General features: G+C 38.8%; 1 protein-coding gene across 1 annotated transcript in view; it reads right to left on the reverse strand.

Moving 5' to 3' along the window:
• Nucleotides 1-17,620, reverse strand: part of RPS6KC1 (ribosomal protein S6 kinase C1) — an 85,602-nt gene that overhangs the window by 37,119 nt on the left and 30,863 nt on the right. Inside the window, exons 8-9 of the mRNA XM_053974115.1 lie at nt 10,586-10,704; nt 3,062-3,154 (exon numbers count right to left, since the gene is read on the reverse strand). Of these exons, the coding sequence (XP_053830090.1) occupies nt 3,062-3,154; nt 10,586-10,704 (212 nt within the window). The remainder of the gene's footprint in view (nt 1-3,061; nt 3,155-10,585; nt 10,705-17,620) is intronic.

Genomic DNA, 17,620 nt, shown 5'->3' on the forward strand with positions numbered 1-17,620 from the left:
CCTTGATTTTTAATTAGGCAAATTTTGAAAGCAAAACTCTTCCCTATTCCAAAAAAAGAAGTTTCCTACTTTAAGGTACATGAGATGCTAAAATAATTGATCATTTGTAGTTGGTGATAACAACAGCTACAATATTTAGGTATTTGTTTCGAATGCAGTACCTCTGGTAACATTAATAAGAGCCTTGTTGCCCAAACAGCAGCACCTCACATTCCACAACGCTTGTAGGACAAAAGCCTCCTTTACAATTAGATTACACCTCCATTTTCAGAAACCTACTCACAGGCAGGCTCTTTACATATTAAACATATAAAAAACCTGCAAACACCACCTCCTTACCTTTTGACACCATGAAGTGAGCAAACACAGCAGCAGCAGAATTAAAAAAAAAAAAAAAAAAAAAAAAAAAAAAAAAAAAAAAAAAAAAAAGGAGCTTAATAATGCCAAGATCTGAATTGTCTCAGATTTAGCAGAAAAAGGTCAATGCAACAAAAATTATTGAGGTGACAAGGAAGGTGAAAGGGCAGACAGGGCAGAAAGATTGCACATTGGGAATAAACTAAGCTAAAATTAAATATCTAATCATTCTGCCTAGTCTAAAATAGTTTGAAAAACCCAGAGTTTCAGGTAGCAACAAGCATTTTGTCCCTGAAAATGAAGCCAATTCAAAACACTTGAAGAGGCTTCAAACGAAGAACAAAGAGTGACATTACTCCAAGGGAAAGCACTGAACCTTTCAGCATTTGAATGAGGGTTAACAGCTGGTTTTCTCGAGGCAGCACTGTAGCAGGCAGACACCACTCTGGGCTTCAGCAGTGGGAGAACAAGTCTGCAAACCAACCAACACCGTTTTCAAGTCGGTGTGTTTAAGCCACTCTTGCACAGGGTTAGTCAAGCCAGCAGTTATAATGCCAGTGGCTCATTACTACCCACACACCCATTTTCTGCTGAAACCAAAGCAGCTACCTTAGGGTTTGAATGGAAGATTATTTTCAGGCAAAACTCTGCGTGGTGCTGAATCAGTTACAGCCTTGTGCCCAAAAGCATAGCATCTTCAATGCCAGCCCTGAAAATCAAAATCCATTTTCAGGAACAAGCACACTATGTCATCTACTTGGCTGCAGCAAGGATACTTACACACTGATTAGATTTCTCCATGATGAGAGCTTTAGGGCATATGGAAGCAGAGAAGGAGGGAAATGACAGTGGTGGTGAGGAAGGAAGGGAGATGGTGCTTTAAGCCAAGGGCAGGGGCATCATCTCCAGCCCACAGATACATCTGCACAGTTTTGCTTCATATTCACATGCATTTTGTGTATGCATTATAAAACCAAATAAAATATTCTCTGGGCTTAGAGCAGATTTTCATTTGCCTCACAATTTTACAGACCCCTAGAAATATATGCTAAAAAGCAGCATACTCAGAATAAGGCTAAGATTGTGACATGAGAATCTGGAAGAAGGAACTCAGAGTACAAAGACACTTGAAAGAATTTTCTACACAATAATTAAACATGAACTCTGAGCCCTATGATACTGTTCACACAGGAGCATTCCAGTTGTATGCACAGGCCTGCTACTCCTTGCATACATCTCCAACTCTGAGAATCTTGTGGTTTTGTCATCATTAGAACCCTGATTTTCCCCAACTCTGCTTCAAAGATCTGGACATGTTCAGCTCACACCTGCGATGCTTACTGAAACTGCTCAGAGAGAGCTAAGGAGATCTGGTACCACCAAGGACTGCAAAAGCTTCATTCTGATCAAGCATCTTTTCCAGTAGCTGCTCATTAGCACTACACAAGAATGGAGATATTGAGAAAAATCTTTCTTGATCCATTTCCAGCATTTCTGCAGGCTCACTCTGTCAGAATAATTCACAAAATCCATGCATACCACATCCATTTAGTAGCTACTAACTTAGCACCTACTAACAGGTGCTACAGATAGGTGGTCTTTCCAACATGTCTCTCTGATATGTATACAGAGTGGAATACAGGTTAAATTCTCTACTTACAACTGAGGAAAGAAGATACAATGAATATGAAGTCAGAGATTAAAAAACCTTGTGTGCTATAAAAACAACCATAATACCTAATGTATACAGCCCCCTAAGGAGAAGTTATCAACTTATGCACACAATTACAACAAAACAGACAAAGAAAAACAAAAACCAGTCCCAATAGCTAAGTTCAGTCCAACAAGAAAAAGAAACCAAGAAATACAGACCTCAAGGGATGAGCCACAGGTTTTTGATGCACGTTACAAATGCATAAATTGACCATGCATCAGTAGCTCATGCACAAACTAGGAACTACATAAGGAACTATCAAAAGGCACAAGGGATTTGGCACAGCAAAAAGGAAACGAGCCGTTACAGTCTGCATTAGCCACTGTCACACTGCTGAATAATGCATCATCTTAAAAGTATTTGGTAAGGTGGTAACTAATCAGCATTATCAAAACAACCCAACAATTCTTCTGGTCTCTTAATTAGGCTTGCAAAAAAATCCGTACGGCCCTTTACTGTTTACAGACGGGTATTATCCTGGGATTCTGGACGACATTATTTGCATGACTCAAAAATAAGCTTGGCTTCATTGCTGAATCTCTGTCCTGGCAAGGGACTTCAATTCTGAATCTCAGGGAAGGAGAACAGCCGTGTGTGTCCCCAGCTCCCATTTCAAGTAAGAGTTCAAAAGTAAGAATTTCTACCCCTCTATATTTTCAGTATCCACCAGATTGTTCAACTGAAAACACATCAACTTGTCCTTACCCAGAACGGCAACCATGATTTCATTTTTGAAAAACAGGCCTCATCCTATTGAATGCTACCAAACATGTACCTTATCCTTTAAGCTCAAATACATTTTGCATGACCTTACATGAATTGCTTAGATAAAAGCCTTTTTTTCTTCTACTTTTGTTATTTTAAAGTGCAGATGCATTTGAGTCATTTTCCCCTTTTGTTTCATATCCTTAAGATCCACAGCTTCAAAGACAAAATGTCAGCATGCAGTCGATTTATGACTGAATTCTTGAAGAGACACTGAAGAATTACCTTGTCAATCACCCCAAGGACTCTGAAGGTCTTCAGTTCCTCGGCAGGGCTCCTTAGGTTCCAAGAGGGCCTTGAACTTAGTGATCCTGGAGGCTAATGGAAGATATCAAAGATTATACATCAATCAGGGTGGTACTTGAAGGAAGACTGCCTGCTGAAGCAAATGCCAGGCCGAAGGAAACTAAATTTATCATAAATCAGAGAGACTGAAGATGAAAGGAGAAGTTTTCTGTTTGTCCTTAGTGGGGGGAAAAAACCAACTTGCAAGTAAATAAAAGTCGAGATAACATTGAAAACAAAAATTTAAAAAAGAAAAAAGCAATGAATTTTTGTATTTTCTATGCTTAATGGAACTCAGCAATTGATTACTTAGTTCTTACCACATAATAATAATCAATCAAAGCCTTACAGGTATTCTGGGTACAAAATAATTCAGAGATCACTGAGGAGGAGAAAGCAAATTAGAGGCTTTTTAAGCCTGAAGAACATAAAATATAGAATTATAAATAGGGTTCTCTTGCTCTCTGGTGGGCTTTATGAAATCCTTTTAATAATAAGGTGCACAACAGAAACAATTCCTAAAGCTGCCTTAGAAAAAGTAACTAACTATGTATCATTAATCTAGAAATTAACACCACAGCAAGAAAATTGGCAGGTGCTAACTATTCAAGTAATTAATATGCAAATATACATAGATGTTTGTCCATAGTATGTTTTGTAGTGTCTCAGAGCAAATTCAAAGCTTGCATGTCAGAGGGGGGAACAACGTTTCAACTGGAAGTCTTTTGGGACAAAGATCAACATTTTAAGCATCCCATATACCTCTGGCATGTGAACAAATATTTTCAGCAGTTTCTAGATGCCAACTGAGAGAATTTATTAGATCTTCCTCCAAAAATTCAACATGTAGCTTCTAGTAGAACCACAGACCTGTACCTCACAAATAAGGTAACTTCATCTGCAGAGCTGCTGAATGCCAAACTCCTCTGAAGCATAATCTGCCCCCCCAAGAAGATTTCTATCACACAAAGGTGCAAAGGAAGAGGAATTCTGAGACAATATTTAACAGCTGTGTCACAAAAGAAAATGGTTGGTAAGTAAATATGCTGTGAATTAAATGCTTCAGTATCAGGAAAAATCAAAAAATTTTCCCCTGTGATGAGAAACTCCAAGATCCTAAACTAGGCAGAGCAATTTCCTCCCCCCTATCTTTCCCCCCCTCAGGCATCCTTACAGTGCTATCCTCAAAGGCCAAAGCAACTCCTTGAAGCCTTCCCCATTCACTCAACAACATTCTCTCCTTCCAAATTCCTTCCTAAAAATCAGTACTTATTTAAGTACTGATTGCCCACAAAATCCAAAAGAAAAGGCCGTAAATACATATTCAAAAAGCTTAGAGAAAAGTGTGCTTTTCTGGGCTCAGTGTTTGGGAGTTTATAAGTTATCTTCATTTTTTTTTTGTATGGATCTGATAATTGTTTTGTCACATAAACCCTGCCAAGCAGGAATACCAACAGCAGTTAAGAGAAAACAGCTCAGATTCTACAATCTAAAACTAAAGGCTTTAACAGGAAGAAGAATAAAAAAAGAAAACTTTACATGAACTATCTTCTCCAAACCTAATTTTGGTTCCACATTCCAGTGAGCTGTTGAAAGTATTTTGAGAGTGTGCAATTTTTCTGCAATAATGAAATACTTCCTTTGAAACAAAGAGTTGTGCTAACACAGTTTATTCATGACAAGATTTCAAAAGCATTCTAAGGAAGACATTTAAAGGAAGAGAACATTTCCTAATCCTCTAGACTACTATAAAAGATTTTCACTTCTATCTGCTTGCTATTACATTGTATAACCATTCCTCAATAATCACGCTTTTAAAATTTTCTCTTATGAATAACATTTCAACCATGAATTAAATTCATATATCTCTACAGAAGTTAATAGTTGTCTAATAATGCTATACAATCACATTTCTGCACCCATCCTGTCTAAAGAGCCAAAAAAACTCAGTATATATATTTTAGGTCCTTCTCTAAAATGTGACCAGTGGTGGCACAGTTGGTAATACTGTGTATACACACTGATTTTTATATATGTGCTCTACAGTCACTTCCTACCTTAAAGGGATTTACAATCACATCCACAGCTCCCAGCATGCTCTCCATTTTTATCAGTTCTGTTCTTTACAGTACTTTGGTTTCACTGTTTCAAAAGTCTAATAGAAGAGCCCGATGATGGGAAGGCATCACGTTCTGTTGTGAAGCAAGCTGGAAGCAGACTCTAAATTCCCAGAACAATTCCCAAAACTACAGCAATTAAGCACTCTATGAAACAGCCTGCTCCTCTGAATAGAGTAAAAATTCAAGTTCAGCATCTAGGCAGCAAGAAGAAAAATAACTAAAAACCCTCACTCCCATCAAAAAACAGAGGAACAAAAAATACAGGAAAGAGGATAACAAAAAAAAAAAAAAAAAAAAGAGCTTCATTTGCCTTTAGAAATGAGACAAATATTCTGAACAAAGTGGCAGGCTACCTCTGCCTGCAGAAGGTCTTCAGCAGCCTGTCCAAATGCTCAGCATGCTGCTCAGGTATCCCAGGATCTTCTCTGTTGTGATCAGGCCCTCCCTATTTCCAGACTACACTGTGAGCTGCACAGCTGGATTTATCCAGAGTTAGGACAGGCATCACCAGTTCCTCTCCCACCATCGCCTTCTACCATGTATAGATTTCAAGTAGAAAAGGCTGATGCTGATTATGTGCAAGGACCCAGCAGCCTGTGGCCACTGATTGCCTTTGGAAAGCTCTGGTTTTACAAGCTACACAATAGCCCTTGCCTCAGCTTTGGCATCACTGCCAGCAGGTAGAAGAGCAGAGGGGGACAGAGGAGAACTCCACCAATCAAGTAAGAGAAGGGGCATTTCATGTTAACCTCATTTAAGGCAAGAGCAGTATCCCTAGCCCAGTGACACAAACACCATTTGATCGGAAATCATAGAATATCCTGAGTTGGAAGGGACCCACAAAAATCCAGCTCCTGGCCTCACACAGGGAAACCCCAAAAACCACACCATGTGTACATTTCAGGCTGGGGGCACCCCAACATCTGTAAGGGGGGTTCCTTGCACCCTTTTCTTCCTGGGATGCAGTGAAACACAAGGAATGGTGGAATCCTGGTCCTTTCTTGGTTGCTCAAAGCAATCCACATGCTCAAGCAGTGATGCTACTCACACTGGTCTCTCAAAGCTTTCCCAGCACAATGCTATTTTCCCTGTATTTCCTCTAATTAAATATTTGATCTTTATTTTCCCCTCTTCATTCTTTCACCCAGAAAGCTCTGCTAATTTAACTGCTAATGCTGCCACCTTTGACATCAGTCACCACAGATCCTCAGGATAAGAAAAGAGAACTTTCATGAACACCAGTGCAGATCTGCACATCAAAATGCAATCTCCCCTTGCCATTCAGAGGTCTGAGTCTGATGATTTCAATAACTGTCTACCTGTAGCACAGCCAGAGTTTCACTTGCAGCAAGGAGATGCCTTGTTTTGATGCAGATACACTGGTATCTGCTTCATGGATGTGACAGTGCTTCCAGTTTTTCTGGTATGGCAAACATGCTGGCTTCTTCCTCTCTCTGCACCAGGAGAAAACCAGGTTGGATTTCTGCCTGCATCTGAACCAGACAGAACTACAGAGTGCTGCAGAAGGCCCCCAGTGAGCACCAGTTGGGGAATGCACCTTTCCTGAAGCTGGGACGCACCTTGAATGTGATCCTAGAAGTTGAGACTGAATCTCTTATTTTATGTTAAATTTATATCTCGCAGAACTACAGCAGTACGTTTTCTTTATACTTCATGTAATTTTCATGCACATTTAATGAGAATTTTAGGAAGATATCTTATGGCAACCACAAAGACTGCTTCTTCTGTTCGGGCATCAGGCTTACATGTACCTCTTGTTACTAAATTGCTTTGAAAATCAAAAATAATTGACATTTTAAAAGACAACAGCTTTCATAATGATGCAAAAAGAAACAACTCTGAATATACAAAGTTAGGCGTAAGTAGAATCAGAACTAATTTCAAAGAGTGAATAAAAATATGCTTAATAAAAACTACCAAAGTTAAAACAGCCTCACAGCCTGTACTGCTGGGCTTTGTAGCTGACAGCTATGCAAGACTCCAGCTTTCTGATGGTCAGTCCAGTGTGATTCAGAGGGTGTTGCTGCAGCTCCCACTCAGGCTTGGAAGTGGCTCCCCAGAGATGCTACTTATAAAGGGGCAGAGGAGAAAATGCAGCTTGAGAATCTGCAAAATGACCCAGTGCTGCTCTTACACAGCGCTCTGCAGCACTTGTCCAAGAGACGGCCTTTGAGGCTGCTGTGCTGCACCAAAGGAAGAAGAAAAGGACAGCATTTGCTGCAGCCTGTTTTTCCAGAAGGTTCACATGCCTGTTTAAAGTCTCCACATCTTCTACTCTTATGGGTCACAGCAAGGCTTTTCTCAAGGTTTACAAGACACTCAAATGTGTTCCCAGCTCAAGGTCACAGCTGTGTCAGTTCCCTATGTTTCTTTTAGGCCCTCTACCCAAAACCATTCTTTAACAATGCCAAGGATTCTCCAAATACCACCTTCTTGTGTTTTTCTCTTCACCACTTGAACTTGCAAGCAGCAGGGTGGTTGCTAAGGATGCTATCCTTGAGAGCTACACTGCTGAAAAGTAACAAAGTAGTTGTTCTTCATTTGGTTTCCATGACATCAAAGACAATTTTGCTTCTCAGCTCTCAAATACCAGACTTCTGCCTCTTTAGGGAAATCTGGTCTTGGAACAGGCGAGGGCCTGGCATTTCCAGCCACGAAAGAATGGCTCACTTCCTCCTTGCCTGGGCCCCAGAGAAAAGCCAGTGCTTTGTGCTTTACCTTCAAGTGGTGTTCAGATGGCAAAGGGGTACCTTGGGGCACATTTAGCGAGCACAGTCTTCTGAGACTGCTGCAGGTGGCTCAACACATGGCTCAGCACATGGCTGGCACCCCAAGCCTTTGGGAGATCTGACAGGCTGAGAAGTGCAGGACAATAACTGAACCTGCACTTCTGAGCTTACCCCTTCCCTTGCTGGACAGTTCTATGGCCCAGTGGAGGAGACGGAAGCAAAATTCCATATGTAAGGAGGACAGGTCAGCCTAGTTCTGATGCCCATGACTGCTCCTTTTAAGGACACAATAGGAAACACAAAGCCAGCTACAGCAGACAGGGGTGATAAAGCAGTTCTGCCCTGTGACACCAGGTCATGAACAAGAGCGATTTGCCTTAAATGCCCATGCCCACTTACTAGCCAGACCTCTTCCTCCAAGGTACAAATGGTCTCAGCACCCCCACTGCCCATGACATTCCCTGGACTGAACCATGCTTTCCATAACAAAACTACACTCTGCCACTCCTAACAGGGGCCCAGGTACTGCACTAACTGCGCCCATCATGGACTTAATATCTTTAGGAGAAGGACACAAAGTATCTGCAAGTTGCCACTGGTATCTCCCAAAAATCACACTGTATATAGATGGAGGTTCTACCAGTGCACTTATCACTGTCCACATGGGGGGGAATAATTCATGCAAACTCCAATATAAACTATCTTGGGAAGTAAAAATAATAAGCAGTAACTAAATTGCAAGAATCCAGGCCTGCTCAGCAACCAACATGCAGGAACAGTCACATTCCCCATTTTCCTTAAGACATTATGCAAAAGCACAGAGCATGCCAACTCTTTGTGGTCCCTACCACTACCCTCACAATAATTTTGGGAGTTAAGTCCTTCTCTCAGGTAACTTTCAGCTATGAGCAAGAGAGAAGTTGTTCCTCATCATAACCATCATGACCCATAAGCACCATCTGCCCTCAACATCAGCAAATTCCAAAGTTCTAAGATAAAAGTAAAATTTATGCATTATGAAGAGCAGCAAATAAAGGACATTAACATACACGTACAAACTTAGGAAAAAGATAAGGCTAAATCAAGGCTGCATGGCCTTTTTTTGTAAACAGGAGAATCAGCCAGGTACAACACTTGGTACAAAACAAGATTTGCCATAATTTGTCAATTTTGAGTTTCAGCACAGAAGGAGGATGTTTTTTTATTCTATCTTCTTTTTTTTTTTTCTTGTCTTATCCCAATTAAATCTGCTTTTCTTTGGATCTGCAAAGAAGGCATGTGTCTTATTCAGTACAGCATAAAAGAGGAAATACTTTACCTCTCAAGCTCACACAGAAAAATGCAACCTATTTCTTCCTCCTTCCCAACTGCAGTTAGTTTTTAAACTTATAAAAAGGCAAAAATAGGTTGTTCGTGGATTTTTTTCTCTTGCTCTTCAGTTTCCAAACACACTGAGGATTGCATTCAATATAGCTTCTTCCCCATTTTCAGGGGTGTTTGACCCAAAGAAAGAATACCTAGTAGGAGTTCGTATCTGTCCAAAATATTAAATTGTTCAAAGTACAGTTCATAGCAACAGCAAGACTCCAAGCCTCACAAAATATATCCCATTTGGAACATCCTCAAAATTGTACTTGTGGGCTCTCAACATGAAAAAATCTACCCTTAAAAAATCAGTGTCTTTGCTTTTTAAATTTACTTATTAGATAGCTTTTAGAAGGCTTCCAATTTTTGCAGCAGTTGTCTCCTTAAAGCATTTTTAGATCTGTGCAAAGTAAGAAGCAATAATCTTCTATCCCTTTTGTTATCCCTTGATATGAGAGTCAAAGTTTGTAGCTTTTATACTTACTGCAATAGGGCAGTCATTGACAATAACACAGTTTAACATGACTGCAGTAAAACTCTAAAGCAGAAACAGATAAATCCTAAAAGAACTGTTTAAGGAAGGGCAAGTTAGATATTTATCAAGAGTATCTTGGAACAAGCTTTGTTTGTCTTTTGTACAAGCACAGATAAAGGTATTCTGCTAAAGAAAGTGGAAATTAGCACAGAAACTTATCAAAAAGGAACCGATCCCACAAGCATATCCAAGAGAGACATTTGAAAGGATCAGGAAGAACCTTTGCTCTATTAAGGACTTGTTCTGTGGAAAATTAATCTGATCCCCTCTACCGTGTGCTTGACTCACTTGTGATACATCACTATGTGCTAGGCTAAAGAAACCAACAGGTTTCTCACACCCTACAGGACTGACCAACATTCTCATGGAAAAGTCAAATGAAATGTTATATTCTAGCATGTTTTTTCCTTTACCTTTAGATTCTTCAGCATGATGAAAAATGTCTACATCATCAACCATGAGCAGTAGGAAAGCATGTGAAAAGCAGTTCTGTATTAAACCAAGCACTCCTCGTAACATTATGAAGAATCAGAAAGAATGGCAACTTAACAGAAACACAACATCAAAATACTCATTGGGCCTCCCAAAAGAGAAATTCTAGATAGCTTTTGAACCTTAAGCTTGAATATGCTTTGCTACTTAATTATACCAAATCCTGAAAAAATAATTCAGAAAAAAAATAATTAAAGCCTACCATAGAAACAGATACATCTTCAGAGGTTTTATGATAGAGACTGGAAATTTTTTCAGCACGCATAAGGTATTCTGCCGTCTTCCTTTTCACTGCTTCTCGACGAGTTGGACTTGATTCACCTCAATGGAGAAAAAAAAAAGTTATGTTTCCTATAAAGAGAGAGGTACTAAGTAATCAAAGCACATGACTACTTTGATTCTACCTCCTTGATTTCTTTTGGGTTACTCATAATCAAACCTAAAGATATGCATCTTCTAAAAATCCAGTACTATGATCTCAGAGTTCTACAAAAATAACAAATTAAGCCTTGCTAAAGACTAAGGTAAATAAAAAGCTTTTCCTAATATTTTTGTGCTTTAGTATATGTTCCTATGGTAACACAAATAAGAACTGAAACAAGCCACTGATCCAAACCCTGCATTCCAAAAAGCAAAATCAATGAGAATAGACAGAATAAGATGTTTACAACAAAACAACAAACTTATTTTTTCCTCAGGTTTCCAGTATAGACTCTCCTTATTATACTTGAAGTCTAGAAAGGCTATTAAAAGCAAAAAGGCAACAGAGGAGAGACACTAAGAACTCCACAGCTTTTCAGTGCTAGACAATCCTTGCCTCTTGTCTTGGGGTAACATGGGAAGAAAGCAATAAGCACTTGCACCAACTATTCACTTTCCTGATGGCTAAACAACCATTTCTGATCTAGCCAAACTCTTGGTGAGATCCACATAGTACCACACAAACACTAAATTCACTCTGAAGCTTTCAGTTTGATTTAAGCATTCACATCCTGAGCAATATTGCTGTAACAGATTCAACCTGTGATGACAACACCCAACCAGTCAAGCAGCCAGCAAAGGTAAGAGACTGCAAGACACAATTGTTATAACAGAGAAATGAGATTATTATGCTGAAAAAAAAAGACAGAGATAACTGTCCCAGAAGAAAACTGAAGGACAGCAGAGAGTTGGTATGGCCCTGACAGTGTCTCCCAGCCCTAACTGAGGCCATCCAAGACTTGCAGAAACAAAGCCTTGACTGTGACAAGCTCTGAACTGCCAGGTGCAAGCCAGCACCTCTCAAACCGATGCTCGAACAGGGCAAGGAACTGCAAGGATATCTGCCCAACAGCTACTCCACATGAAAGACAAGGCAAGGAACAGAAGAGGCAATAAATTAAACACACAAATACACAAACCCCAACCAACGGCAGATAACAGATATTAATGAAGACTGGAGTTCGTAAGACACTGATCACCGGGCCATGAAAGGAACCCGAGTGTAACCTTGAAGAAGTTCAACCAGAAACTTTGTAACTGATAAGGAAAAAAACAGGATTACTGTAGGTTATCAAGAACGAGTCCCATAAAAAAGGGCAAGCTTATTATGGAATTTCTGATAGGGAACTTACTGTGTGAATGCTTGCATTCAGAAATTACTGCAGGAGGTTTTCAAGGGGCAATTGTGGCAATGTGCAAGACATTGTGAGATTTTCAAGGACAGAATTAAAGGTAGGGGTCAAGGTGGATTGTTTTAAAATAGAGACTCACATTCCTTTCATATCACGAATAGAAACTACCCAAACACACAGAACCATCACACCCAGACACCATAAGAAGTAAGCAGAAGAGACTTTGGATCTATTCCAAGTTCTGGAATAAGTGATCACTTGAAAATTTTACTATCTACCTCACTGCAGGAGGAAAAAGTGATTGTCCCTTCCTTGAATATAGACACAAGACTGTTCTGCAAAAATCTCTGTCTACAAATCGTTCGAGACAGACAGAAATTCAGTGCATTTTCAGGACACAATATTATGGATATTTATCAATATCTCAGTAATTTCTCTCATTCTAAAGACCTAGGGAAATCTTGGTAAAAAGTTCCCTTCATAACACTGCCAGTCTTAATCCCATCTAGGATTAAAAAAAAAAAACCCATCACTCAACTCTTTGAAGTTGTCATTATCAAAAGAGAGTAGATACAGAGTATTTTTTTCAATAAGCCTGTGTTGAAATTTCCTAAAACAGGACTAACTGTTGCTTTCATCTCTGCAGGTAGTGTGAAAGCACCATGAAACTTCCTCGTGCCGATGCACTGGTGAGCACCCACGTTCTCTCAGACACACCGAGTGGCAGCCGTTCAGGGAAAACAACACATCTGCACAGCAACAATGAACTCTTCAGCCAGCGTTTCCTTCAAGCAGGCTGCTAGAAAACTGCTAGGTTAGTGTCTAAGGCTATCATAAAAGTCAATCTTACCGCTTAATTGTTAGTTATGTGAATTTAGTTGGGATGATTTTTGCTTTTTTTCAATGCTTCAGTAATTTTACAGTAATTAACGCAAACCAGTTAGGATGTCCCCCTTAGAGCTGTCTTTGTTCTCCCTACTTTCACAAGACATTAATTTCAGTTTTTCTTCTACTTTTCCTTCCCGAGTAATTTGTTAAATAACCTTTGCAAGCTGTTCCCCTTATTAAAATCTTCAGCCATAAAAAGGGTGTGAATTCAAAAAATAACATTTATTCAACAAGTTCTGGCATCGTATTTGTGGATAACATCATTAACAGTTCAGTCTCTGAATACTTTAACAGGTGGATGATTGAGAATTAGGTTTATGGAAATAGGATTTTGGCTTTTTATTTTTTGTATTAGTTTAAGCAAGAAATGTAAAAAACTACATTATAATACAAATTCCCATTTAAACAGCCAATATCTCACAAAAATCTGTAAATAAATACAGGATATAAATTTAATAAACAAATAAATGCTACTTAAAAAGCCTCAAACACAGGGAGTAACAATAAAGACCCCATTAAGCTAAAAATAATCTTTAGCATTTATGCCAAATTCGAGGTCATAGAACTGTTCACTTAAAACCAAATAAATCACTAAAACACAGTACTAGAACAAATCCTTATATCTGACAGATGTCAAAGCTGTGATTCAGACTCCATTTTTTTTAATGCAATGTTACATTTTGCCATGAAATATTGGTTTTAGTTATGCAAAATGTATTTTCAAAAGCATCAATTTTATTTTATAATAGATTAGGAATAATAATTTATTCCTAGTTAAGAACTTTTGATTTAAATATTGTGTGAGCATATTGAGCTCCTATTTCCATTCTGTGGTTAGCCCACAATAATCTAAAGAGGTATCTCTCTAATTACAATTTAAACTTGAAAGGCATTTTTCTTTAAATGCCAGCAAACAGGAAATGTTTAAACTGTGTCAAAGCCTTTGATGAATCTTTACAACTGCTCACAAAAGCTCATCCTGCTTAAAATAATATTGATTTTTCATTTATTTTCCTAGATACTAGAAGATTTATGTTTCATCTGATCAGGATCAAAGCTTCTCCCCCCTCCTGATCACTGGGATTAAATCAGCAATGTCATTTTACACTTTTAAAAACTACACTGCTAAAGCAAGATATAAAAGTGAAGCAAGGCTGATCATAGGGACCTTAGAATAAAAACCCCTCAAGATTCCCCATCTCTCTCTCTCTCTGCTTTTGCTACAGAGCAGCTGTGCCTCACACAGATTCACATGAATGAAAATATTAAGGCAAGAAACCACCCACTTAGTTTATTTTCCATATGACTTTCCTGTAATTATTTTGTAAACTGTTCACACAACAATATATAAAAACATCTGCAAAAACAGGTAATTAATGTGTCAAGCCAAACTAATGCATTTTTTATGGTGTCCATGCTTCGTCAACTGTAATTATAACTCTTTTTAAGCAAATGATGATGTGTTTGTTGCAATGTGCAAGTGGTTATTTTAGATGCTCTGTTTACTATTACTGCAAACAGAATTATAAAAACTCTACAGCTACTTTGTTGCACATATAAGCCTTCATCCACACACACAAGCAGAAGCAGGCTGCTCCCTCATTTTCCAAAGGCTTTGCCTATTTCACAGAAATAAAAATATCCTAAAATGAAAATTGGCTTTGAAAAGGCTGACCAGGCCACCCACTGACCAAAGTAACAGTAAGCCAGGACATTAGGACAGCAGCCAATGATTTAAAATTTGTTCTTTAATTTATATTTCTAAAGACAGCTCAGCTACAATATACTTACAAACATAGATATTCCTAACAGCATTCAAATGATTTTGAGGGCTTGATAAAAATATCGGAATAATTGTGCCACTGAGTTCTTCTGTGACTTGTCTGATTGTTTGCCCATAGTGCACTGACTTGAATGAAAAACACAAAGAGGCAGCTCTTCCACAACGTACAGCAGTGGCAACTGGAAAACTAGCAATATTTTTGTTTGTCTTCTGCTCAGAGTCTTCACTCATACTTCACAGTAACTCAGAAGAGGACACACCTTTGAGAGATCAGCTAACTCAAAGCTGAAGTGCTCAGCTCAGTTAAATGCTTATTCACACATCAAATCTTCTGTAATTCTATCATATGGTAAAACTACCTATGCTTAGGTAGTAACAGCAGAAAGCTATTGAAAGGGGGCCATATTCAATAAACTTAGACAAATTAAAAAAATTGGGTCAGTAAAGACCGTGGACAAAAATCTGTCCTTTTCCCTCAAATAATCTGGGATACTACAAAGAGAACACATCTCAGATGCATTGAAGTGCTGTCAAACTTGCCCTGGTGTGTAGCTATTTTCCTCCAAGGATCCAAGATGAAGTCATGGTGAAGATCTGTTTCTCTCTGGATGATAAAGATAGCTCTAGTTGCCACTTGCTACTAACATAGACAAAAAACCCAAAAATCATCAGTAAATCATGATATGTAGCACCCACACAGGAATTCTAGATATCCTTTCCCTTCTTTGTGCGTGACCAGGTCCAAATCATCCTCAAGGTGTTAAGAGGTTTTCCTCAGCAAGACTTCATCTGTCAGGGCAACACAGGTGCACCCCCTGCCTGAGTAGGTGGTTGGCCAGGACAGGGATATTTTCACAGAAAAAGTAAGGCCATAAAGTTAGTATTACCTGTCCCAATCCTCTGTGACCTCCTCTTCCTGCTTTTCTCTCAGACTTACTAAAAATACATGTGGGCTGCCTTCCTTTAAAGAAGATATCAGAAGAGATTTGCTCCAGGAAGGAATATCCTCTTGCAGAACAAGCTACAAGGAACTTATGTGAGACTGCCTGTTGTGCCAGCCCCAAACTCCATGTTCTTAACAATTTAAACAGTAAAACTTTCTCTAAATACTGAAATCTTCAATGAAACATTTATAATTGCCAAATCTAACAGCTATAATACCATTTTTTATTTTTAAAAGTTTCTTTATCTTCTTCACAGTCTTCCTGCACATATCACCCAGCTGGATTGCTGAATTTTTCAAAGAATTGCTCTCTATAAAAATGCAAGGGAGTAAGCCTTAAAAGATTTATTTCTTCTCACAATGAAAAGAGGTTTAGCAGCACCTTCCTTATTAGTGGGTAGCCCAGCTGTTATTTTTGCCTAATTGGTTCAAGAGGACCTCTGTTCTTCTTAGGGCAAACACTTCTTACATCATGTGAAGCAGACTCCTTTGTCCATATTAGCCAAACAAAAGCTCAGGCACACCGTAAGTGACAATGCAACTCATAATCCAGCACAGGTTTGTGATGACTTTGGACACTGTTTTATAACCCCAAAATTTATTTCAGGAAGAGGAAAAGCTGCTGATTTTGGAACGAGTCTCCACCAACTTTCACAGGAGGGTGGGTAACCTTTAATTTTCAAACAATTACTTAAGTGAAATGTGGCAGGTGCTGGGGTAGACAGATACTGCAGCATCAAGGAAAGAGCTATAGATTTGAGCAGCAGGTGGGGGTTTGGAATTGTGAAATAAGACCACTACCTCATCAGCTCTAGTATGCTTTACATTATATTAACAGCTAGTTCCTTTGAGGTGCTGATCAAATTCTGCAGCTGAAAGAAACCTGTAAATATTAAATAATAAGACAAAGGTTAAGCCCATTATGATAAAACAGCTTGAAATTATCTTTTTTCCTTTTTTTCTTAACATTTTGAGAGAGTCAAAATTTATTAAGATGCAACACATTTATCAAAACCATTCTTTCTTGCTTTTCAGAAGATTCAGGACAGTACTGCACTCTGTCAACCAAGAAGAAAAGCCACTTAAAAGTTAAACCTTTCACACTAAAGCACAAATTTGTGACAGTGAGTGAATGCCTACAAATTCTTCTTCCAACTTTCCAGTGTGCTGGTAACTATTATGTCCATATGTTACATACATCATCTTCACTGCAGGTTGCCTGAGACCCTTAGAGATCTATATTTCCTAAGAAGCTGCCAGTTCTGCATCCGGTAGAAAACCTATGGCTACACACCTGTCATGTAAATGTCTAGGTAAACATCCCTCTAGGGGAAAAAAAAAATGTTGGCACATTTGCCAAAATTAAGATTACACAGAAGAATGGTGTGGGTGAAATGTGTTTGAGTGACCAGTAAAGAAGGAGACAGTAACGTTGAAGATAAGAAATATAACTTGCCAGAAATGTTAACCAACAAATATCTGCTTCTAGAGAAACTCTCATGTTAAATCCAAAAGGTGCTGGTAGCTTTTCATGTGCATGTACAGCTACCTGAAAAAAAATAAAATGAATGGTCACAGAATCCAGCATTTCAGGGAGGAAAGTCTTAACTTCCCATCTATCTGCTAATACTTGTAGTCTTAATTGTAAGGTATTTCACCAAAATAAGACTTAATATGGCAAATATTCTTGAACACTCTTCTGTTGAACTACTTCAGAAGGCAATAAACCCTATAATTGTGTTTCAAGACAGAAGGACAAGCAGTGACATTCTAGCACAGAGAAGGGAACAAAATGGTGATAGCAGCAGCAAGTCCTCCAACATTTGCATCATGGGAACAGGGGGAGAGCACTAACAGTCAGAACAAGAGAAGAAGTTATACAGGCTACCACCACGAGAGAGAGGAAGTTTCCAAGTTCTCTACACTCCTCCTTCTTGACTAAAAGGACAACTTCAAATTAGAATTAGCATCCACAAACATCCCTTGCTTCAGAGCTGAGGAAACCTACGC

The sequence above is a fragment of the Vidua macroura genome, chromosome 3, assembly GCF_024509145.1.
Source record: "Vidua macroura isolate BioBank_ID:100142 chromosome 3, ASM2450914v1, whole genome shotgun sequence".
NCBI lineage: Eukaryota > Metazoa > Chordata > Aves > Passeriformes > Viduidae > Vidua > Vidua macroura.